Here is a 21,674-nt window from a genome sequence, read left to right as displayed (position 1 = left end):
TTGCTTCGGTGCGTCAAAGAGGCATCTAGTTTGCTGATTTAGCTTGCAGCCCACAGAGTGATTCTAGAGCTGGAAGTAATAGCAACAACTTCCTGATCACACAGTTCCCTAGTGTTAACTGTTGTTCCGGAGTTAGTGCAAAACTGAAGTGCTCCACATGTGGTTGTAGAAGAGGCAGCAGCTCCCATAATGGTCTGGCTCTTGAGTGTTGCCTTGAGAGTCTTAAAAGTTCAACAGAGTCTGTTTCTTCAGTTTTGCTGTCGATTCTATAAGCATTTTGAATTCTTTAATAAATCTCTTTCCTCTTAAGTCAGATGGAATAGACTTTGTCACTCACTGAAACTGACTGATCTCTTCAATATGCAGATTCTAATGAGAAGTGGAATTGGGTGGTAAGGGAACTCTATACACTCTTCTTTGGATAATTAAAAAACCACTAAAATTGTGAAAACAAAATCATGAACAAAACATAGGGTTCATTTTTGTAGAAACACTGTACCACTTTGAGACAGGTGAAATCAGGAAGGGACCATTTTGCCTAATTAGCCTAAAAGTCCCTTGAAAGCGGCCTTTTACTCTATATTTGTTGTGATCACTTAGAGAAAAATCTGCAAGAAAACATTATTTATAATGTATGTCAAGCAATACAGAATTTCTGCATGAAAACCTGTCCTGAAAATCTGCCAGAATCAGTGACATTACAAAATAAAGGAAGGATACACTCAGGTTATTTTATCCTTCCTTCCATTTATTTCTCAGTACCATTTTCATTAGAGTACTACAACCAAGCCCTAGCTGGCATGGTTCAGCTGGATGAGCACTGGCCTGCAAACAGAAAGGTTGCTGTGTCAAGTCCCATCAGGGCACATGCCTAGTTTGTGGGCCAGGTACCCCGCTGAGGGTGAGAGGCAACTGATTAATATATCTCTCACACATTGATGTTTATCTCCCTCTCTTCTTCCCTTTCCCTCTCTCTAAAATAAATCAAATATTAGAAAAAAACTGCAACCAACATACTCCCAAATTTTCATAAAAACAGAATGCTGATGCTTAAAAAAAGCTTTTGTTTTTTACTTAATGCTGGCATGTAGTTAAGAACCCCAGTAAAGGAAATAAAGGAGGAGAGAAAACACCTGGGGGATTGGTACTGGCACAAAGAGTCCCTGTGACTAACAGAAGAAATTCTTACTCTAGGTTCTCAAGGGATGCTTCATAAGGACAGCGAATGATGAAAGCGTCATCCAAGAAAATACAGGTCATGGGTGATACTGAAAATTGTCCAAGTGACAACAAAGAAATACTTAAAGGGGTGTAATTACTAGAGAAAGCTCTACCTTTGGAACAATTTTGGGAGAAGGATATTTTCCTTGGGCTGTAGATAATCTCTCCCAGTGGTCAGAGCTACATATTAAACATTCCAAAACAGAGCACTGCTACTTCTAAAGCCTCTAACTGATTATGATTAGTGAAGCTGGTATCAACTCTATAATGCTTTAAAATGAACTTATATTTCCTTAATCTTCTTGTATTTCTTGGTATCTAAAACCATTCTCCAATAAAAGGAACCGAAGCTCCTTGCAGAAATGATTGATTCTAGGAGTGGGGCAGGAAATATACAAGATGAGGCTGCAACATCTTTCAGTGCCAGAAATTAAGAAAGTACTCAAAACAAAACAAAACCGAAAACCCACAATGACGGGACTTTGTCAAAAACAAAAGGGAATCAACTGAAGAGGTTCAGCTGCAAAAGCTAAAACAGTTTTGAGTAACAAAATAAATAAAATAGCACTGGATTATAACACTAAGTATAAAATAAATATTCATGAGTGTCTGCCTTTCTGTCTCTCTCTTTCACTCGCGTACACACACACACACACACACACACACACACACACACACACACACGAAAGGGGACCCCCCAAAACCAGAATTATCTTCTGGAGGGCAGGCCCCTTGTAGCACAGGCTTACCCCACTTGGTGAGTGTTCTCGGAACCCATCTGCATCACTGTACCAGCTGGCATTGTTTTAAGAGGCTGTGTTCAGCTTCAGTGAAAATTTTTTTAAAGAATCTTTCAAAGCATATGCCCATTTCATGATGGGGGATACAGAGTGCACCTGCCTACACCACGCTGAGTGTTCAGCAGTTTTTGACCTAAAACAGCATGACTCCTGTGCGCCATGCTCCCTACTCACCTGATCTCAATCTGAGAGACTTATTTATTTCCCTAGATAAAGTCCTCAAAGGGAAACGTTTTGCTGATGTGGAAGAGGTGAAACACAAACAAACAAAACGGCACAAGCACTAAAAGCCATCAAAATAGATGAATTCAAAAGCTGTTTTGAGCAGTGGAAAAACATCTCAATAGGTGTATTGCATCAAGAGTGCTTTGAAGGTGACTGAACTTTAAACATGTAAGAATAAATACACAATGTTTTATAAATAAATTCCGGGTTTTTTTGGTCCTCCTTTTGCATGCATTTGAATAAGTGAGTGGGAGAGAAGAAATAAATCTCCCATGCATTAGAATTTCAAGTAATTACTCCTGTCACAGAGAGGGATCAAAACTCCTCATTCTTTTGATCCGGGCTATACATTGTGACTTCCTCCCAAAGACTTCAGGATAGAAAGAGGGAAAAAGAGTAACTTTATAGTGGAAAACCTGACACAAACTATGTCAGTCAGATGATCAAGGCCAATATCAACAGTGATAAGTAATGTTGATATAATGTGATAAAGATTGCACTTTATCATTGTGGTCTTCCTTCCAAAAACCCACAATGCCATTCTAATCATGAGTAATCAATCAGATAAATTCCAAAGAAGGAGATTCTTCAAGATTCCTGACCAGCGCTCTTCAAAACTGTCAGTCAAGGTCATTGAAAACAAGTAAAGTCTGAGAAAATGCCCACAGCCAGGAGGAGACTAAGGAGACATGTCTACTAAATGTAATGTGGTATCCAGGATGAGACTGTGGAGCAGAGTAATTACATTAGGTAAAAGTCTAAGGAAATGTAAGTAAAGTAAGAATTTCAGTTAATGGAAAAAAAAATTGCATCTACATACCTTCAAAAAGTAGTACATATCTTGAGTCAGGCATTATTTTAGTCTATGTAGGTAACAATAAATGTATGTCAACTCCAGGACCCCTAGCTCTAAAGCTGAGGTCCTCTGTAGAGATTCAGCAATCAGTTCATTGGGAAGGAATAACACCTCTCTATTATATTTACCTTACTTTAGCTTTTCAGTTTTATTGAGATATAACTGACATACTGCACTGTGTTAAGTTTAAAGTCTACAACATAATGGGATAGTAGTTTTCTTGACTAGAATGATGATTTTACTATTTTGTCACTGGTACATATTTCCAAATTGCTATAATTTCATATTTAATCTCATTTCATAATATAGCATCCGCCAATTGCTTAGAAAGATTTTCTGACTAAATTTCTCGACAAATAGAGAAATAGTTCCCTTTGTGGGTGGGTTGTCTTGCTCAAAGCCACAGAGAAAGGCAACAAGCATGTCTGCCCGGTTTTTACTCATCGGGATGGGAAAGTGGGGTGAGCACGTTGGCTTCCTATTTCCTCCTAAAGGTCAGAGGCACCTTCTTGCAAACAATCTCTTCTTAGGGTAATCTGATTTTTAAATATTTGATGGTTGATTATAGTTCCTCCACAGTTCCTTCTTTTTTTCTTTTTGATTCATTTTTGAGAGCGAGAAAGAGAGAACAATTCACCACATTTGTTTATGCAGTCATTGGTTGATTCTTGTATGTGCCCTGGCTGGAGATCAAACCCCCAACCTTGGATTATTGGGACTATGCTCTAACCAACTGAGCTACCCGGCTAGGGCTCCACAGTTCTTTTAACTAATAACAGAGCAAACTTTAGGGTCTCACTTTCAGCTAAAGTGTTACCTGATATACATGCTTTCCTGGGGCAAAGTATTTAATCTTTACAGCCAAAAATATGAGATTCACTAGAAACTAGTTAGTTATCCACATGGATGGTAAAAATTTCCTCCAACTATTTCATACTCCATTACCTCATTTCTATGGGACTAAGAAACTGAGAAGCAGAAAACAGGTATGATCTTGTTGACAAATATTTCTGAATGGTAAATCAGCAAATACTGCAGGAACTAGGAGTTCATTGGTTGTGCCAGCACAGGTTCTGGGCTAGGTAGTTTGGCTAACCTCTGCTCAGGCCAGGGCATGATGCTCAAAGAGAAATTGTGATTTTAGTGAACACCAGTGTTGATTTCAGGGTACATAGCGTGGAGGTTTTCTTTTGGACAGATACAGTGAATCAAAATATGAAGAGTTTTCTCTCCTGCTCTTTGTATTTAGAAAAGTTCTTTCTTCTTTGTTTCTAACTGCATCTAGGATATAGCTGAGAATCTAGACTATACTTGAGATTATTTTTGACTTCAGTTCACTATGTTTTTTTCAAGTCATAATACTGCTATGAACCTTAAATATGACTAATAAATATTAACTGGCAGCGATAAAAAATGCATTTAGTAAAAAGCATCCTCTTTCCCCCACCCCCCTTTCTCTTCAACTCAGTGTCTGCCCTGTGCCAGGCTCTGCTTTCCATGCTAGAAATGCAAACCAGAACGAAATTTCTTCTCCTGTTTAAGTTTACAGTCCAGTGGGATCTACAGAAAGACACATTCAGATTTTTTTTTTTTTTAAGTAGCTTGTGGATGAAAATGGGTGCTGTAAAAAATCAAAAATTATTCCTTAACTGTACAGGTCAAGGTGCGTAGCCCAGCCCCAGCCTATAATTTCTTCAGTAAAGGGTTCTTCAGTAAACTCCATCTATTCTTCTTGTGCATCTAGGTTAATGTACCTTTGAAGTGCCAGAAGTAATACCCCTTTAAGGAGTAACCACTCTGAAGAGGGCACACAATCTTGTAATCCAATCCCCGACTTGCTTTCTCCCACCCTCATGTAATTAATCTTTCTTACATATACTACTTAATTTCAAATACACAAAATAAACTGCAGAAATGCTATTCTCTAGAGCATTTTAGATCTTGCTTCCCTGCAACTGTCAGTTTTGGCTCAAACTCTTACAAAAATTCTGTATAGGTTAGGACATTTCTTACATTGACAAGCTCATGAGATATGCCCCAAAGTGGGAAAAAGTGAAAAACACCAAAACCCTAAAACTTTTAGTTTGAAACTCAATATACAGACACCAGAGTGGCTATATAAAAAATACTGAAAATACCAAATACCATTGAGGAAGCAGGATCATTCGTATATTGCTGGCAGGAATGTAAAATGGCATAGCCACTCAGGAAACAGTTTGGCAGTTTCTTATTAAACTGAGCATATGCTCTTGGACATTTATTCCAAAGAAATGAAAATTTATGTTCACAAAACACCTGTACATGAACGTTTAGAGTAGCTTTACTCATAGTAACCAAAAACTAAAATCAAGATGTTAAGTCAAATGTTAGGCCAAACTGTGGTATATCTATACCATGGATGACTAATCAGAGATAAAAAGAAACTATTGACACATGCAGCAATTCGGAGGAATCTCCAGGAAATTATGCCGAGTGAAAAAAGATGATCTCAAAAGGTTATGCTGTATATTTATACATTTTACATCGTATCTTTGAAAGGAGAAAATTAACAGAAGTGGAGAACAGACTGTGGTTGCCAGGGGCTTGTGTGGGAATACTTTTTTTGGAGGGATATGGCGCAGGATGGAAGTTGGTGTGCTAATAAAAGGGCAGCCGGAGGGACCATTGTCATGTTGTAGCAGTTCAGTATTTTGATGGTGGTCCATACCTGAACCCTATATATGTAATAAAATTGCATAAGACTAAATATACACACATGCAAATAAAACTGGGGAAATCTGAACAAGACGGGTCAACTGTACCAATGTAATATAGTGACTGTGATATTGTACTACAGTTTTGCAAATGTCACCATTGGGGAAAACTGGGTAAAGGATATACATGGGGCCTCTCAGTGTTATTTTACAACTACATGTGACTCTACAATTATCTAAATAAAAATTTTAATTAAAGAAGGCGAAGAACACTAAAAATAACACAAAGCCTAAAACTTCACTGAATAAGATTATAGCATTCACTACCAAAATATGGCTGTGGTATTAAAATTACTATTGCTTCCACCCTAAGTGGCATGGCTCAGTTGTCTGGGTGTCATACTGTGAAGTGAAAGGTCACTGGTTTGATGTTTCTCTCATGCACTGACATTCCCCTCCCATTCTTTCTCCCACCCTTCCCCTGTCTTAAAAAAAAATCCTTAGAAAATTACTATTGATAGGTAAAAGTGACTTGCCTTCTTGTACAACCACATAAAATTTAGAGCAAAACTATAGAACAACCATCACTTAGAACCATCAGAAATCAAGTTGAATGGAAGTCCGACAACTATGAAATTAAAGAAACCACATCCAACCAGACTGGTAGGAGTGGTGGAAATGCGAAACAGGCTGGTGCCACATCGTGTGTGGTGGATAAAAATTTGGGAGAGATATGTTGGGAGTGAGGAGTCCCAGCCTAACACCAGGCATCCCAGCCCAGGGTTCCAGTGGCAGTAAGGTAAGTCCCCATAACTTCGGACAGCAAAAACCTGTGGGGATTGAGTAGGTAGAAGAAACATGTGGAGTCCCACAGTTTGTCTTAAAGAACCCACACACGGACTTACTGATACTCCCTCTGAGATCCAGCACTGGGGCAGCAGCTTGAAAGGCACCAGTGCCACACATCTGAAGTGTCTGGGATCAAGGTGAGAGCTGGGGGGTACTTTTTACCAGACAGAAAGGCAGGCAGAGGCCACTGTCCCTCTACTGAACCCTCCCCCAACAAAGCCACAGAGCCACAGAGCCAGCAGGTGGGTGCCATATCTGAGACACCATCAACCTGGCTAACACTGTTTGCCCCCTCCTAGATATCCCCTGAGACCCAGTATAAGGGTCCACCCAAACTATTAAGTGTGACTTTTCCATATGAATGGCTGGTCTTGGCTCATGCTTCACAACTTCCTAAATCTTCTCAAACAAGCAACAGTCTGCCTCATAAGCCCCCAGCTCCTGCACCTCTCGCTAGGGGACCCCACGCCTGGCACTATCAGCAGCCAGCCTAGATTCACAGCTTGGTTTCGTGTGACGATATCCAAGCCCAGCACAACTAGTACCCTACACACATTGCTTTATAGCTGATGCAGGGTGGCCCCAGGCAGAACACAGGTGGGAGCTGACCTTGGCCTGCACCACCTGGGATACCCCAGAGCTTGCGCACCCAGTGGACAGCTACAGACCAAGTCACAGCGCCACCACCCTGCCCACCTACAGCTGATCCTCCATGGAGGGTGGTCAGTTAGTCCTTGCAGCTGATTGGCCTGGGTAAATCCCTTCCATTGACTTGCAAACAGCAATCAGGGCTCAACTACAAGAGGAGCCCATACATACAGCCCATACGAAGGGTGCACCTCAAGTACCCAGCTTGGGTGACAGGGGAGGCCGTGTCACTGGACCCTATAGGACACCTACTACATTAGACCACACTACGAAGACACAGAGTCAAAGCAGCTCTACTTAATACATAGAGACAAACACGGTAAGGCTGCCAAAATGAGGAGACAAAGAAACAGGGCCCAAATGAAAGAACAGATGAAAACATCAGAAAAAAAAACCAAACAAAATGGAGATAAGCAATCTATCAGATGCAGAGTTCAAAACTGGTTATAAGGATGCTCAGAAAACTTACTGAGGACCTCAACAGCATAAAAAAGACCCAATCAGAAATGAAGGATACATTAACTGAAATAAAGAACAATTTATAGGGAAACAACAGTAGAGTGGATGAAACCAAGAATCAAATCAATGATCTGGAACATAAGGAAGCAAATAACAACCAACCTGCAAACAAGAAGAAAAAAGAATCCCCCCCAAAACGAGGATAATGTAAGCAGCCTCTGGGACTTCAGGCATTCCAACATTCGCATGATAGGAGTGCCAGAAGGAGAGGAGAAAGAGGAAGAAATTGGAAATGTTTTGAAAAAATAATAAAAAAAACTTCCCTAATTTGGTGAAGGAAATAGACATGGAAGTCTAGGAAGCACAGAGGGTCCCAAACAAGATGGATGCAAAGAGGCCAACTCCAAGACACATCATAATTAAAATATCAAAGGTTAAAGATAATGAGATAATCTTAAAAGCAGTAAGAGAAAAGCAGTTAGCTATCTACAGGGAAGTTCTCATAAGACTGTCCGCTGATTCCACAAAAGAAATTTTGCAGGCTAGAGGGACTGGCAAGAAATAGTCAAAGTCATGAAACGCAGGGACCTACAGCCAAGATTGCTCTACCCAGCAAAGCTATCATTTAGAAGGGAAGGGCAGATAAAGCGCTTCCCAGACAAGGTAAAACTAAAGGAGTTCACCATCACTAAGCCAGTATTATATGAAATGTTAAGGGGATTTATTTAAGAAAAAGAAGATTAGAACTGTAAACAAAAACATGGCAATAAATACATATATATCAACAATTGAATCTAAAAAACAAACTCAGCAAACAGGAAGAACAGAGAGAATCAGGGATACAGAGAGCGTTTTGATGGTTGACAGATGGGAGGGTGGTGTGGGGGAATGGGTGAAGAGGTGAGGGGATTAAGAGATACAAATAGATAGTTACAGAATAGCCATGGGGTTATAAAGTACAGCATAGGAAATAGAGTGGCCAAAGAACTTAAATGTAGGACCTGTGGACATGAACAGTGGTGTGGCGATCGCCTGAGGGAGTAGGGGGGTGCTGAGTGGAGGGTGGCAAAGGGGGTAAAATTGGGACAACAGTAAGGGTATAAACAATAAAACACAATAAAAAAATAAAAATAATATTTTTTCCCACCATAAATATACGCACCAACAAGGCCCAAGAAATAGTGAGATTCAAAGTAGGCACTTTTTGATCTCAACTTTGATTTGGTAACAGAGCAAGTTTAAACATTTATAATACTAATAAAGACTTACATCTAGAAGATGCTTGTTCACAAAGGACAGTGATGAGATTTCCCCAGACTGTCCCTCGTTGGCTCTATGTGAACTACTTTCACTCACTGCTCAGGAAAGTCAAGAAGATGTGCCCACATGTCTGAGGTGGAAAAGGACATACATGGACTCAACCCAAAGGACAGACTTTCTCTGTTCTGGGTTTTATGTAAATGGTAACACATTACTTTAAAAATATATGAATGATAGTTCTATCGTGATGTCTGACTAGAAGTGATCTTCCTTCCTGCTCTTTTACATTTTTTTCCCTTACTTCATGTCTGAGATCTACTTGTCAAGATGTTCATACGTGTTGTTTTTTAAAAAAATTACTTCTATGTCTCATCTTAAAAAAGCAAAAGAAAAATCTTTCTACATCATCTTATATACTTTAGGTAGCACAGCATGGATGTCTAACAACAGGTAGTCACATTCTTCTCATTTACACATCCCTGTTGGTTCTGTTATCCCTTTCATTAAAAAAAAAAAATTATAGTTCTTTCATTGCTACCTATACAGCCAGAAAAAGCAAGAGGTGACAATGGAATGCTCAGTAATGTTTACCTTCATCAAAGAGTCTAAGCAATTTTGCGATTATTGAATAGATTACGTTTTGATAAAAAATAGCTTCTGACATTAAGATATAATGCTACTAATGTTAATTTTCCAAACACCTGATTATTGACACCTATTTTGACAGGTGGGTTCTTTGCAGGTGAAGCTGCCAGTAATTGCTCGTACTTCAAATGAAAACATTACTTGTATCTTCTCTATTATCTGTACCAGTGCAGGTTTCCATTAATGAGAGAGGATAACCATTCTTATACTATGATCAGTGGTTCTAAATTGTCATTGTTCTACTGAGCTATAGAATGTGAAATAACTTGGCAAACTGACTTGTGCCCTTGTTGGCTTTCAATGCTCAAGAGTCAGAGAAACCTGGTTTCGAGTTCTAGCTCAGCTTGAAATGAGTCTTCAGCCTCCTGCCCTTTCAGCAGACTGCTCTAAGCAAAGAGAAAACTCACAACCACCTCTCCAAGGTGCTGGCCTTTTCCATTACTGCTGTCCAGAGTGCCACCAGCAGATACTGCATGGAAGCTTTAACTCATTAATTCCTCAAGCAAACAAAAACACAAGAATCTTGGCATATTGTAGGTTCCCAGCCGAGTCCCCTTCTTTCCCTCCCTGAGTCAAATTGAAAATCTGTACACAGGGAGTAAAGATTATTATAGTTTGGGGATATTCTCTGCGCTAAGTACAAAATGTTTCATGATTTCAACTTAAATAATATTTAAAAAACCCTAGAAGACAGTATATAAAATGATTATATATGAAGTGGAATTAGAATAACTTTTCTATTTGTGCAAATTTTGAAACTTTCTATAGATGTCACCATATTGCTTTTACCATTTAAAATTACACTAAAAATATTAATGGACCAGGCTGTCACTAAATGGTCACATTATTCCATGCACAAGATGAGCTGTGAACACAAACAGTGAAAGAGTGTAATGTTGAGCAATGTTGCTTGTATTTTGAGTTTTGCCAGGCCTAGCCCATGCCTGGGTACCATGTGTTAACTCTCAAATTTCAGGGTAGGCAAAACTTTGCTATTTGTTTGAAAAGATGGGATGGTCGTTCAGCTTGGTATTTCACTATCAGTAGAGTCAATCACAGGAAAGAACATGTCTCGACTGAATTAAAATGTAAATATTTTATGGTATGTATTGAAAAAAGTTGTGAAAAAAATGTTTCTTACCCCCCTCCATTAAAAAAAATAGTCCATTCCAAAGAGTTTAACTCAAAATATGTTCCATTTGGGTGCTGTCAAGGGTGTGTGTGTGTGTGCAAAATTCTCTTTTACATCTGCGACTCCTGCAAAAATATCTGGCAGTACATTCAGTTCTGTCTTAAAACCTCACAGGGCCAATTTAAAAATAATACTGTAAATGCTCATGGTTATCATCACTTAACTAATCTAAAACAATAAAACAGTTGGCTCTTCAGTTTTGTCAGATCATCCGGAGGTAATGGCTACATTCTAGACTCTGTAATCAGAAAGACTTGGTCTGTGATGTGTAAATTTCACATAAATCAAGGAGCTGAATTTCATGGGCCTTTCAGAAAATAGACTACAATTATAAGTGAAAACTGTATGTTGACTCTGAATATTTCAATTGTAAACTCTGAAAAGTCAAATAAAGATTCTTCATCAACTCCTCATTCTTATTTTTTTTACATGTTCTGAACAAATAAAATTTAAATATCAGCTTATCAGAAAAACAATACAAATGGACCACTGGATTGTAGTAAGTGCATCCTGATGAGGAGGTACAACCAGGAACACACAGCACTAACCATGAATCAAAATGTTTTTCATTCACATTTTCACTTTTTCTAATACATCCATTCATTTCTACGTAGCTAGTAATGATTCTTAAAAAGCTAAATTTGCTTTCAGAGTTCAACCCATGAAATGCTATAGCAATATTAATAATTCTGTTTAACTTATCCATAAACGGTTGGGTAAATTATTTTCTATGCCCTCTAAAAGTGATTTTCAACCTTTTTCATCTCACGACACACATAAACTAATTACTAAATTCTGTGGCACGCCACAAAATACATATATTTTTTCTTGATCTGACAAAAAATAGGTATAATTTTGATTCATTCACACCGGATGGCTATTGTTGTGTTGGCTGTTGTCATTTTTTTAATTTGACAGTCTGAGGGAGATGAGATCAGTGCTCTTGACTAAATAGTCAGGTAGCATATGTTTTAAAAATTCTTGCAGCATACCGGGTGAAAATCATTGCCCTATAAGATGATACCTTGCTGTGGCTAAAAGAAAAACAACTTTCTCCTCCTAATTTTTAAAACATAGATGGGAAAATATCATAGCTCTCTTTAAAAAGAGTCATCCAAGGAAGCATGATCTGGGAAGGATGGTTAGTTTAATAGGGAAAGCTATCCATATTTTTGATTCCCTTATTTGTTGTTTTCAAGGATGGACCTGAATAGCACCCAGGAAGTTCCTGTATTTTAACAGAGCCATTCTAAACCATATCCTGTAAGAGACTGAGTTTAGGTAAACACAGTCAGAAGTATCATGAGTAACAAAATCTGTTTGCATCAGAAGCCCTTTGTCCTGCATAAGAGACCTGTACACTAATAGGTGGCCCAGGCTAATGTTAACCAGCTACAGCTGGTTCAAGGCTATAAAAAGAACTAGTGAAAACACAAATGCTAACTCTCCATTCCACTTCAGTCAGTAAGTCAAAGCCACACAAAGAGCGTCCTTTCCAAATACTCTGTGAATGAACTGGGGGCCCTGGTTCTCTTGAGTTGTTTACTGAACAGTGTGTACAGGGACTCACTGAGCACTGAGGTGGGGGGGAGGGTAGGAATCACATGATCTAGCAGTGCACAAAGCCAATTTTCCGGATGATCTTGGATTTCGTTTTCTAACAAATAGGGAGCAGAGAAAATTTTAAAAAGCAGAGCTAGAATGCGTGCAGCAGTTTCTTAAGCACTTGCATACGCACACACAGACAGCTACACATGAAACACTTCAAGTATTTAGGTTTCTGTTATAAAAATGTATCATTACATCTGAGGTAAATTAATACATCCAGATAATAATTCTTAAGTAAATGTAAATAATTCCTTATTAAGTCATTTATTTTCTAAGATGAAGCAATCTTCTGATAAAGAAATTATCACTATTTTAATACTTTTCATAGCTATAAAAAAGCCCAGACTTTTTGTTAGGGCTAGAAGGGACTGTGGTGATTTTCTCCCACCTTTTAATCTCACAGATGAATGGTCTGAAGCTCAGAGAATCCTTAGCCTGCCTCAGATGACAGTTCTTGGTAGCATAAAGAACTTGTGTTCTGGTGCCCACAACTCTCTCTCTCTACTCCATCTTGTACTAGACATGGCTAAATGAACATGACCAAGAATAAAATGAACAGAGTGCCTGGGTATTTCATAATATCATGAGTTTTTGCCTAACTTAGCCTTTTCATGTACGATATTACTTGCAGCATCAACTGAAAATCGAGGGAATTGCTTTGGCATTTTTTCATGTTATTAAATAGATGGGAAGTGTTATTCAGTGAGCTGGCTGCTATATGAAGGGTTGCCTTGGACATGCAGTGCTGACCCTCAGTGCCTGAGATATTGACCTGTACTGCAGGTGGCAGTTCACATGGCATCCCCGTCACTCCCCAGGACTCCAGTCCTGTACTTCCATCTGCCTATGCAACAAACCACCCACCAGGGTATCCTGTCATCACTTCCATCTCCATGTTCAGCTGGGGCACAATATTCAAATTAATGTCAGACATCAAACCACAGATCCAGTAAGCTCAGAGAACACCAAGCAGGATAAATGCACCCCCCAAAATAAAACAATCTCCCCCATACACCTAGCTATACCATTTACAAAAAAAAAAAAAAAAGATAAAATACTAAAAGAAGCCAGAGGGAAAAAAACACCTTACCTATAACACAGCTATGAACACAGCTGTGACTTATTGTATATTTGAATTCTCCTCAGAAACCATGTAAAAGGGAAGAAAGCGGAGTGAAATATTTAAAGTGTTGAGAGGAAAAACCCACCAACCTAGGAGTTTGTACTTGGTGAAATTACCCTTCAACAATGAAGGAGAAATAAAGACTTTCTCAGACAAACAAAAATTTGAGGAATTTGTTACCAGTAGAACTGCTTTGCAAGAAATAGTAAAAGAATTTCTTTTAGAGAAGAAACACACGTCAGAAACTCAGATCAATATAAAGAAATGAAAAGCACTGAAGTGAAGGTAAAATAAAACTTTGATTTTAATTCTTAATTGCTCTAACAATAATTTGTTCAAAATAAAACAGCAACAATGTATTAGATTGTCTGCTATGTATATATCTTACATGTTTAAGTATGCGCTTATGTATACCTATATATAAGTGAAAGGAATGACTGTAATACAAGGGATGGGAAAAGAAATTAGAATTATTTTGTTATTATAAGGTACTTATAATATCTATGAAGTGATCAATGTAATCAAAGCAATTATCTTAATTTGGTTATAACACATTCTCTACTAAAAATCACCATATGACTTCTCTGAGTCCTAACCATAAAATGTATAACACAAAAAATGTTAAATTAGACTTTGCAGAAAAAGCACTTGACAAAATCCAAAATCCTTTCATGTTAAAAACACTCAACAAACTAGAAAAAGAAGACTCTTAATCTGATATAGGGCATTTATGGAAAACCTACAGTTTACACTCTACTCAATGGTGAAAGGCTGAAATTTCCCCCTAAGCTCAGGAACAAGACAAAGATGCCTGTGTTTGCTACTTCTAATCAACAATGTACTGGAAATTCTACCCAAAGCAATAAAGTAAAATAAATAAATAAATGGCAAATAAATTAGAAAGGAAAAAGTAAAAATACCTCTTCACACCCATTAGAATAGTTATTTAAAAAAAAGGAAAATAACAAGTGTTGGTGAAAGTATGCAGAAATTGTAACCTTCATACATAGCTGGTGGGAATATGACATGGTACATCTACTGTAGAAAATGTTCTGGAGGTTTTTTTTTAAGTTAGACATAGGATTACCATGACCTAGAACTTCAGAAACTTTAATTAATGATGAGAACAACTAGGATATAATGAGAACCATGTATCTTGTGGAAATATACATATTTCAGGGCTGTCATGCCTTAAAGCAAACAGATTGATTATGCACAACCCCAAGGGAAAGCATCAGTTCCAAGGGTCAGAAGATCCAAGAAGACTGATTTAGGTTCAAGATAGGAGAGAATTTTCTTGGCGTGAGAATTGCACATAACACAGATGGGCTGTGGCAGAGCAATATGTCTGCCACCAGCAAAGTTCAGACCTGCTGCAGTTGAGACTCAATCAGCTAATCAATAATTTGCAACCAGTATTTAAGGGCCCATCCAATATTATGATTCTATGATTCCATAACATTTTTGTTAAAAGACACTTAAACCCCAAAGCACATATTAACCCAAAACATGAGGCATACCTCATGTTTTACTGTACTCCATTTTATTACACTTCACAGATATTGTTTCTTACAAATAAAAGGCAAGACCCTCCAACAACATGAATGTACTAACTTTAAAATGGTTAATTTTGTTATGTGAATTTCACTTCAAAAAAAGAAAAGGTAATGTATGCATACCAAAAGCACATGTTCTAACAGGCATTCAGGGAAACTGTCTCACAACATAGGGTTCTTCCCCAGAGGCAGTGATTGGAAACAGACTCTTCTTATGTAAATTTCTAGGTAGTCTATTCATAAAGAGACATCTATGTCAACATGAAAATGTGCTATTTTGTTTTGATTTCACTAAATGACAACTGAGCACACTCTCTCCAAGCAGAGAAAACAGGTAATTTAAAGCTACCTCGGGGACAGAATGTCAGAGCGCCCTGAGGAATGGGGCTTTATTGCAGCATCTTAACTCAGGCTGTCCTATTTCCTGGTTTCCACCCACCCCACAAAACAGATACCAGATACTCTTCTTTAGGAAGCACATGGGAGGAATTCAAAATTTAAACATGAAAGTAAATTGCCAGATAGTCCACAATGATGAATGACACTTGCTACCTAATATTTAGTAATTGTTGTACAAAGTATGTTATTTTGGGAAATCTCAGTCTTTTCTGGAGAGAAGATGATGCATTAATGAACAGAATGAAAATTGGAATTACTTAACATTCAAAAGTTTTTAAGATATGATTTACTGTCTTTACTGTCATTGTAGTCGTCCACTTTTCTACAGCTCATGGAGGTTAGGCCCTCAAAGACCTTCGGTTTTTTCCTATTCAATGTCTGTGGTTTTCTTGGATAGCAAGTGTTATATTATAACTTATCCATGTGCGAAGACTTGAGGTACAGAGTTGAATAAGCCACCTCTCAGTTTTCCAAATCTATTTAAGTGGTTAGACAGCCAAGAGATTTTAATGTTTATTTTATTCTTCCCATTTCCAAACATACCAATATAGTCTGGTCCTTTCATCTTGTTTCCTCCTGCAGGAGCTTCTGACATGTGCATTCAGATTCCACAAGAGAGAGGAAAAACAGTCATGCTTGTATGGGAAATAAAATGGGTAAGGACACAGAGCTGAGGACCTCTCATAGCAGCTGTGCAATAGAGCCACTGCAGACCTGAAAAACCTTTCACTGCCAGCTTCCTGGGACGACTCAATTCTTTTTATTTTATTTTTTCCCCAAATCATGGGTTCCTTCCTCCTCAGATAATTAGGCTACATTTAATGTTCAATGTTATATTTTCATTCTTTCATCTTCTACCTGTGGTGGCTGAACTATTCTTGACCTCTTAGTTCTATGTATTAACATTGTAACAAATTGCTTTAATATGCTTAAATCATTATCAACTAGATGCTTTTTTTTTTTTTTAACATCTTCAACTCAAGAGTTGTTCTTATTCTTTCCTTGGCATTTCTCTAAGTGTTCCTACTCTTGTCCCTTTTCCCTGTTTGTTTACATTGATGGAATATTCTGCAGGGACCTCAAGTCCAAGTGTCTTGTTTTCTATGAGATTGGTGAGGATTATACATCATCTCTCTCCTAAAGCAGAGAAGTCCTGACACTTCCTATCTTACCAGCCTCCTTGTCATTCTCCTTAAAGTACATTTCCATGGACCTGAGAAAAAAAAGAATACACAACTTCACACCACCTCCCCAGCTATTCACTTGGCTACTACTTCTCCCATCTACATGTAATTGTTAAGTGTCACCTATAGTCATGGTCCAGTACCAAAATCAGGTGAGTCGCAGTCCTTGATCTCAGTGTATTCAATGGGAGAAGTGAAATTAAAAAAAAAAAAAAAAAGGCATGGGCTGTTTTGAAGGCACTGACAAGTAACCAGTGCAATATAAAAATACCTGGTCATTATTCTCACTATAAAATCAAGTGCCTGTCAAGATGCTCATGTATCTGTTACTCTCTTTTTGTATATATGTTAATAAACGTGATGGTTCAGGACATTTATAATATCACTGCCAGGATAACTGGTTTGGAAGAAACAAGTATACCTGTTCATGTATCACAGTATCTCTCTCTTATGAAGAAGCATGCTCTTTCAAAGAGTTGTTTTGGAGGTTCCATCTGCTCAAATTTTCTGTGAAGCATGGGGTTGATTTGGCTCAAGCTAATTAGAATTATAGAGCCAAGAAATAAGCACAAGGGTGAGCCTGCCGAGATTGCCAGCTGGATGCCCCAAGTGCTCTGGGTCTAGCCGCTAGAAGACAGAGCAGAATAGGCCACTTGAGAGAGGCAAACATGGAGGAAAGGGGCAGCAAGGCGTAGCAGCATAGCTAGAGTAGGAATTCAAGTCAGGTCTCATACTTGATCTCACCCCGTCTGCGGCCAGGCTGTGTGCTCTGCCTGCTAATGGCTCTTCTCTGTGCTGCCATCTCAGAAGACCACATCCCAGAGCTGCAATATGGGTGATATGAAAGTTCTAGTGTGACCACAGTACTGCTCCAGATTTCAACTGCAGACACAGGAGTGTGGGGGTTCAGATCATTAGAGAGTTCCAGCTTCTTTTAGAAACAAATGTTTCCAGGCAAAGGAAATCAGGAACAGGCAAAAATTCCATGCCTTTTCTATAGGGTCACCTTGAAATCATTCTTGACCTTGATGGATAACAGATGCTGGAAAATCACCAAGGCCAGGTTGAGATGCAAACTTAGAACTATGGATGCACATACCATGTCTGGCTATAAATCTGGAAAATAAATCTTGCTATCTTCATTTTGTTATGAAAATTTTGTTTTCATAATTGTCTGTACTCATATTAGCAGGTTGTTGTCATTCCTTTTAATTTTTTCCTTCAAGTCTATCACTGGTTTCATATATGAGGTCTGTCTAAAAAAAGTCCATCCATTGTTAATATAACAAGAAGAGTTTGCACTACATCAATGTAACCTGGCAGCCCAGGAGAGCGGGCTGGAATCAGCATGCATGAACAATGACGACTTCATTGTATCAGTCAGTGGGGACGGTAGATGCCCTTGAGTGAACATCCGTACTGTGTGGCCATCACATTCAAAATGACTGAGCGAGGAGAGCAACAAATCTGCATCAAATTTCGTGTTAAGCTTGAACATTAATCCATGGAAACTATTTGGATGATTCAGAAGGCTGTAGCTATGGGCAACCGGTGATTAGCAGCTTCACTAAGACAATACACCCATTCATGCATCACATCTTCTGCAGAGTCTTTTGGTGAAACATCAAATCACCCAGGTGACTCAGCCCCCTTACAGCCCAGATTTGGTGCCCTGCGACTTCTGGCTTTTTCCCAAAACTAAAATCACCTTTGGAAGGGGACAGATTTCAGACTGTTGATGAGATTCAGGAAAATAAAACAGGGCAGCTGATAGCGACTGGGAGAACTGTGCAAGGTTCCAAAGTGCCTACTTTGAAGGGGACTGAGGTTTCATTGTCCTATGTACAACGTTTCTTGCATCTTGTATCTTCTTCAGTAAATGCTCTATTTTTCATATTATATGGTTGGATACCTACTAGACACACCTTGTATGTATAAAATGGGAACTCTCACTGTTATTTGATATTATCAAGAAGCTCATTAAGGATACATATTCAAGGCATATTAGTTGTAGACGTGAAGATGGATCAAATGATATTGGCTGGTATTATATTTAAGAACATGAACATGCTGCTTTCAAATTACAGCTCTGATTCTATTCCAAAACATTTAGATGTCAGTCAGTTAGCTATGACCTGACACTCGACCAATACAATGATAAAAGCTGAGAAAATAGATAAAGGATAGAAAAAAGGATCCATTTTACGCCATGTAAAAGGGAGAAATGATACACAAACACACTGTCATAATGCCAAAAGACTGAATATGTTTAGGGACAGTAACTGAACTATAATTAGGAACGTACCATATTTTGCTGTGTATAATGCACTTACTGCGGACCCACATTTTTGGCCCAAACTTTCAGGAAAAAAAATCTTTCATGTTAAATTTTTAATTCAATTTTTTATATATTTATATTTAGAAAGAAAACTGATTATTGTATTCCAGGGTATTATTTTGCACACGGATATTGTTATTGCTTTCTAGAGTTACACTTTTAACACATAAGCATAAATAAAAGGATTAAAAACACTTATATAGATACAGAATTGGTACTACCCATGTAAAATGTGCATCCTTATTTTTCCCTCAAAAATTTGGGCAAAAGAAGTCTGCATTATACATGGCAAAATACAGTATTTAATAGGCACAGTATTTTCAGAAGATGTAATAATAAATATTACTACTACTGCTACATATAATCCTTACCTGCAAGGACCTTATAGCAAAGATTGACACATTTATAACTAACTACAAAACAAATATTTATAAAAGTTATTTAAAAATAGTGTTAAGAGTATATACTTGGTGTCAGGCACTTGATGAATATTGTCTTGTTTAATTTGCAAAATAACCATCTAAGGTGGTGTGCAAATGAAGAGTTAAGAGTATCTATTTATCATCTATCTACCTACCAATCTACCAATCATCTATCTATCATCAAGAAAACATAACTTGTAGGTGGAAGACCTCAGATTCACACCCAGGCTTTCCTGCTTCCAAAATTTGTGTTTCATTCTACCACAATGAAGAGAAGCTAATTCCATGGGAGAGATCAGGAGAGTTTACATACCGGGCAAGTTGCATTTAGACTGGGTAGTGAAGAATGCAAATCCATAGAGACAGAAAACAGATTAGTGATTGTCACAGGCTGGGGGAAGGAGTAGTTGGTAGTCAACTGGTATGGGTTTTCTTTATGAGGTCACAAAAATGTTCTAATATTAGATTATGGTTATGACTGCAGAATCCTGTAAATATAGTAAGAACTGTTGAATTATGTACTGTAAATGGGTAAATATTATGGCATGTGAATTATATATCAATAAACTCTTTTAAAGGGGAGGGGATAAGATATATTTCCTCAGCTTCTTTTCAGTCAAGTTCCAATTTCTAGATCTCTCTGCATACTCATTAAAGAACAATAGGTATTATATCCGTAATTCCATGGGCTCTGACAGTTTTACCCTTCACAATAAGTCAGAATATGAACAGGAGGAATGGCAAAGAATATTAAAAAAATCTGCATGTCAGTTAGTAGGATTACCAGTAGTAAGACAGGAATGAGAAGAAAATAGGGTCAAAAGACACTGGGAAATCACAAGGACTGCCAACAGCTGTTTTAGAAAGGAAATAAGCAAAAGAGCTGGGCAGCTTATATTAAAGGGCTTATTTAAGGTTCATGAACACAGAACTAATGAGTAAAAGCTGATTTGAATTCATTGAGAGAGTCAGGGTAAGAAAATTCTGAAAATGGGCTATGGCATCATTTATGAGGGTATATTAAAAAGTGATGCCCTGCTCTCATATCTTTTGCATCATAATAAACATATTCAAATCATTGAAAGAGACTAATTCTAGACTTCTTTATAATATGAAGAAAAGAAAGTTCAAAAATAAAGTATGAGTAACAATGACCATATGAAAATGTTGATACTAAGTAGGTTAATCAAAATCCTTCGACAGACTCTTTTATTTTTTTTATTATTTTTTTGTTAATATGTTTTTTTATTAGCTTTTACATTAGAAGTCTCAATTTCCACAAATTTCACAGTAAGAAATTAAGTTTCTTTTTTTTCTTTTTCTTTTTCACTTCTCCAGCTCTCTTTTATTTTTTTAAATACATTTGTCTCTCCCTCCCCCCCACCACTTTCCCTTGCCCCCTCCCTTCTTCCCTCCCTCAGCTCTTCCCCTTTGGTTTTGTCCATGAGTCCTTGCTATGTGTTCCTTGACTTTCCCCTTCCCTTCCCTTTCCCTGCCTCCCCCTCCCTTCTTCCCTCTTGTCTCTGTTTGATTTCTTTTCCTTTCAGTGTTGCTGGTCATATTTTCCTTGCATCTTTGTATTGTTGGTTAGGTTCCGCTTATAGGTGAGATCATATGGTATTTGTCTTTCGCCCCCTGGCTTATTTCGCTTAGCATAATGCTGTCCATCCATGCTGTCGCGAAGTTTAGTAGTTCTTTTTTTCTTTCTGCTGCGTAGTATTCCATTGTGTATATGTACCATCACTTTTTGATCCAGTCATCTACTGATGGGCATTTAGGTTGCTTCCAACACTTGGCTATTGTAAATTGTGCTGCTATGAACATTGGGGTGCATAGGTTCTTTTGTATTGGCATTTTGGTGTTCTCAGGGTATAGTCCCAGCAGGGGAATCACTGGATCAAAAGGCAGTTCCATTTTCAGCTTTTTGAGGAAATTCCACACTGCTTTCCACAGTGGCTGCACCAGTCTGCATTCCCACCAACAGTGGACTAGGGTTCCCTTTTCTCCACAGTCTCGCCAGCACCTGTTGTTTGTGGATCTGTTTATGATGGCCATTCTGACTGGTGTGAGGTGGTACCTCATGGTGGTTTTGATCTGCATTTCTCTGATGGCTAGTGATGCTGAGCATCCTTTCAAATGCCTCTGGGCCCTCTGTATCTCCTCCTTGGAAAAGGGTCTGCCCAGGTCCTTTGCCCA

General features: G+C 38.2%; 1 protein-coding gene across 2 annotated transcripts in view; it reads right to left on the bottom strand.

Moving 5' to 3' along the window:
• The window catches only part of SPIDR (scaffold protein involved in DNA repair), a 390,408-nt gene that overhangs the window by 90,604 nt on the left and 278,130 nt on the right, over window positions 1-21,674 (bottom strand). Inside the window, exon 1 of one of the 2 annotated variants that reach the window (XM_054595227.1) lies at window positions 1,971-2,170. The exons of the other annotated variant lie outside the window; for it this stretch is intronic. Within the exon in view, the coding sequence (XP_054451202.1) occupies window positions 1,971-2,023 (53 nt within the window). The 5' untranslated portion in view covers window positions 2,024-2,170. Of the gene's footprint in view, window positions 1-1,970; window positions 2,171-21,674 lie in introns of those variants that run through there. 2 annotated transcript variants of the gene reach the window in all.

Source organism: Pteronotus mesoamericanus, unplaced genomic scaffold (assembly GCF_021234165.1).
Source record: "Pteronotus mesoamericanus isolate MK-2021 breed Mesoamerican mustached bat unplaced genomic scaffold, CSHL_Meso_final scaffold_54, whole genome shotgun sequence".
NCBI classification, from domain to species: domain Eukaryota; kingdom Metazoa; phylum Chordata; class Mammalia; order Chiroptera; family Mormoopidae; genus Pteronotus; species Pteronotus mesoamericanus.
The sequence above is the reverse complement of the archived record's forward strand: the minus strand, read 5'-3'. Positions and strand labels throughout refer to the sequence as shown.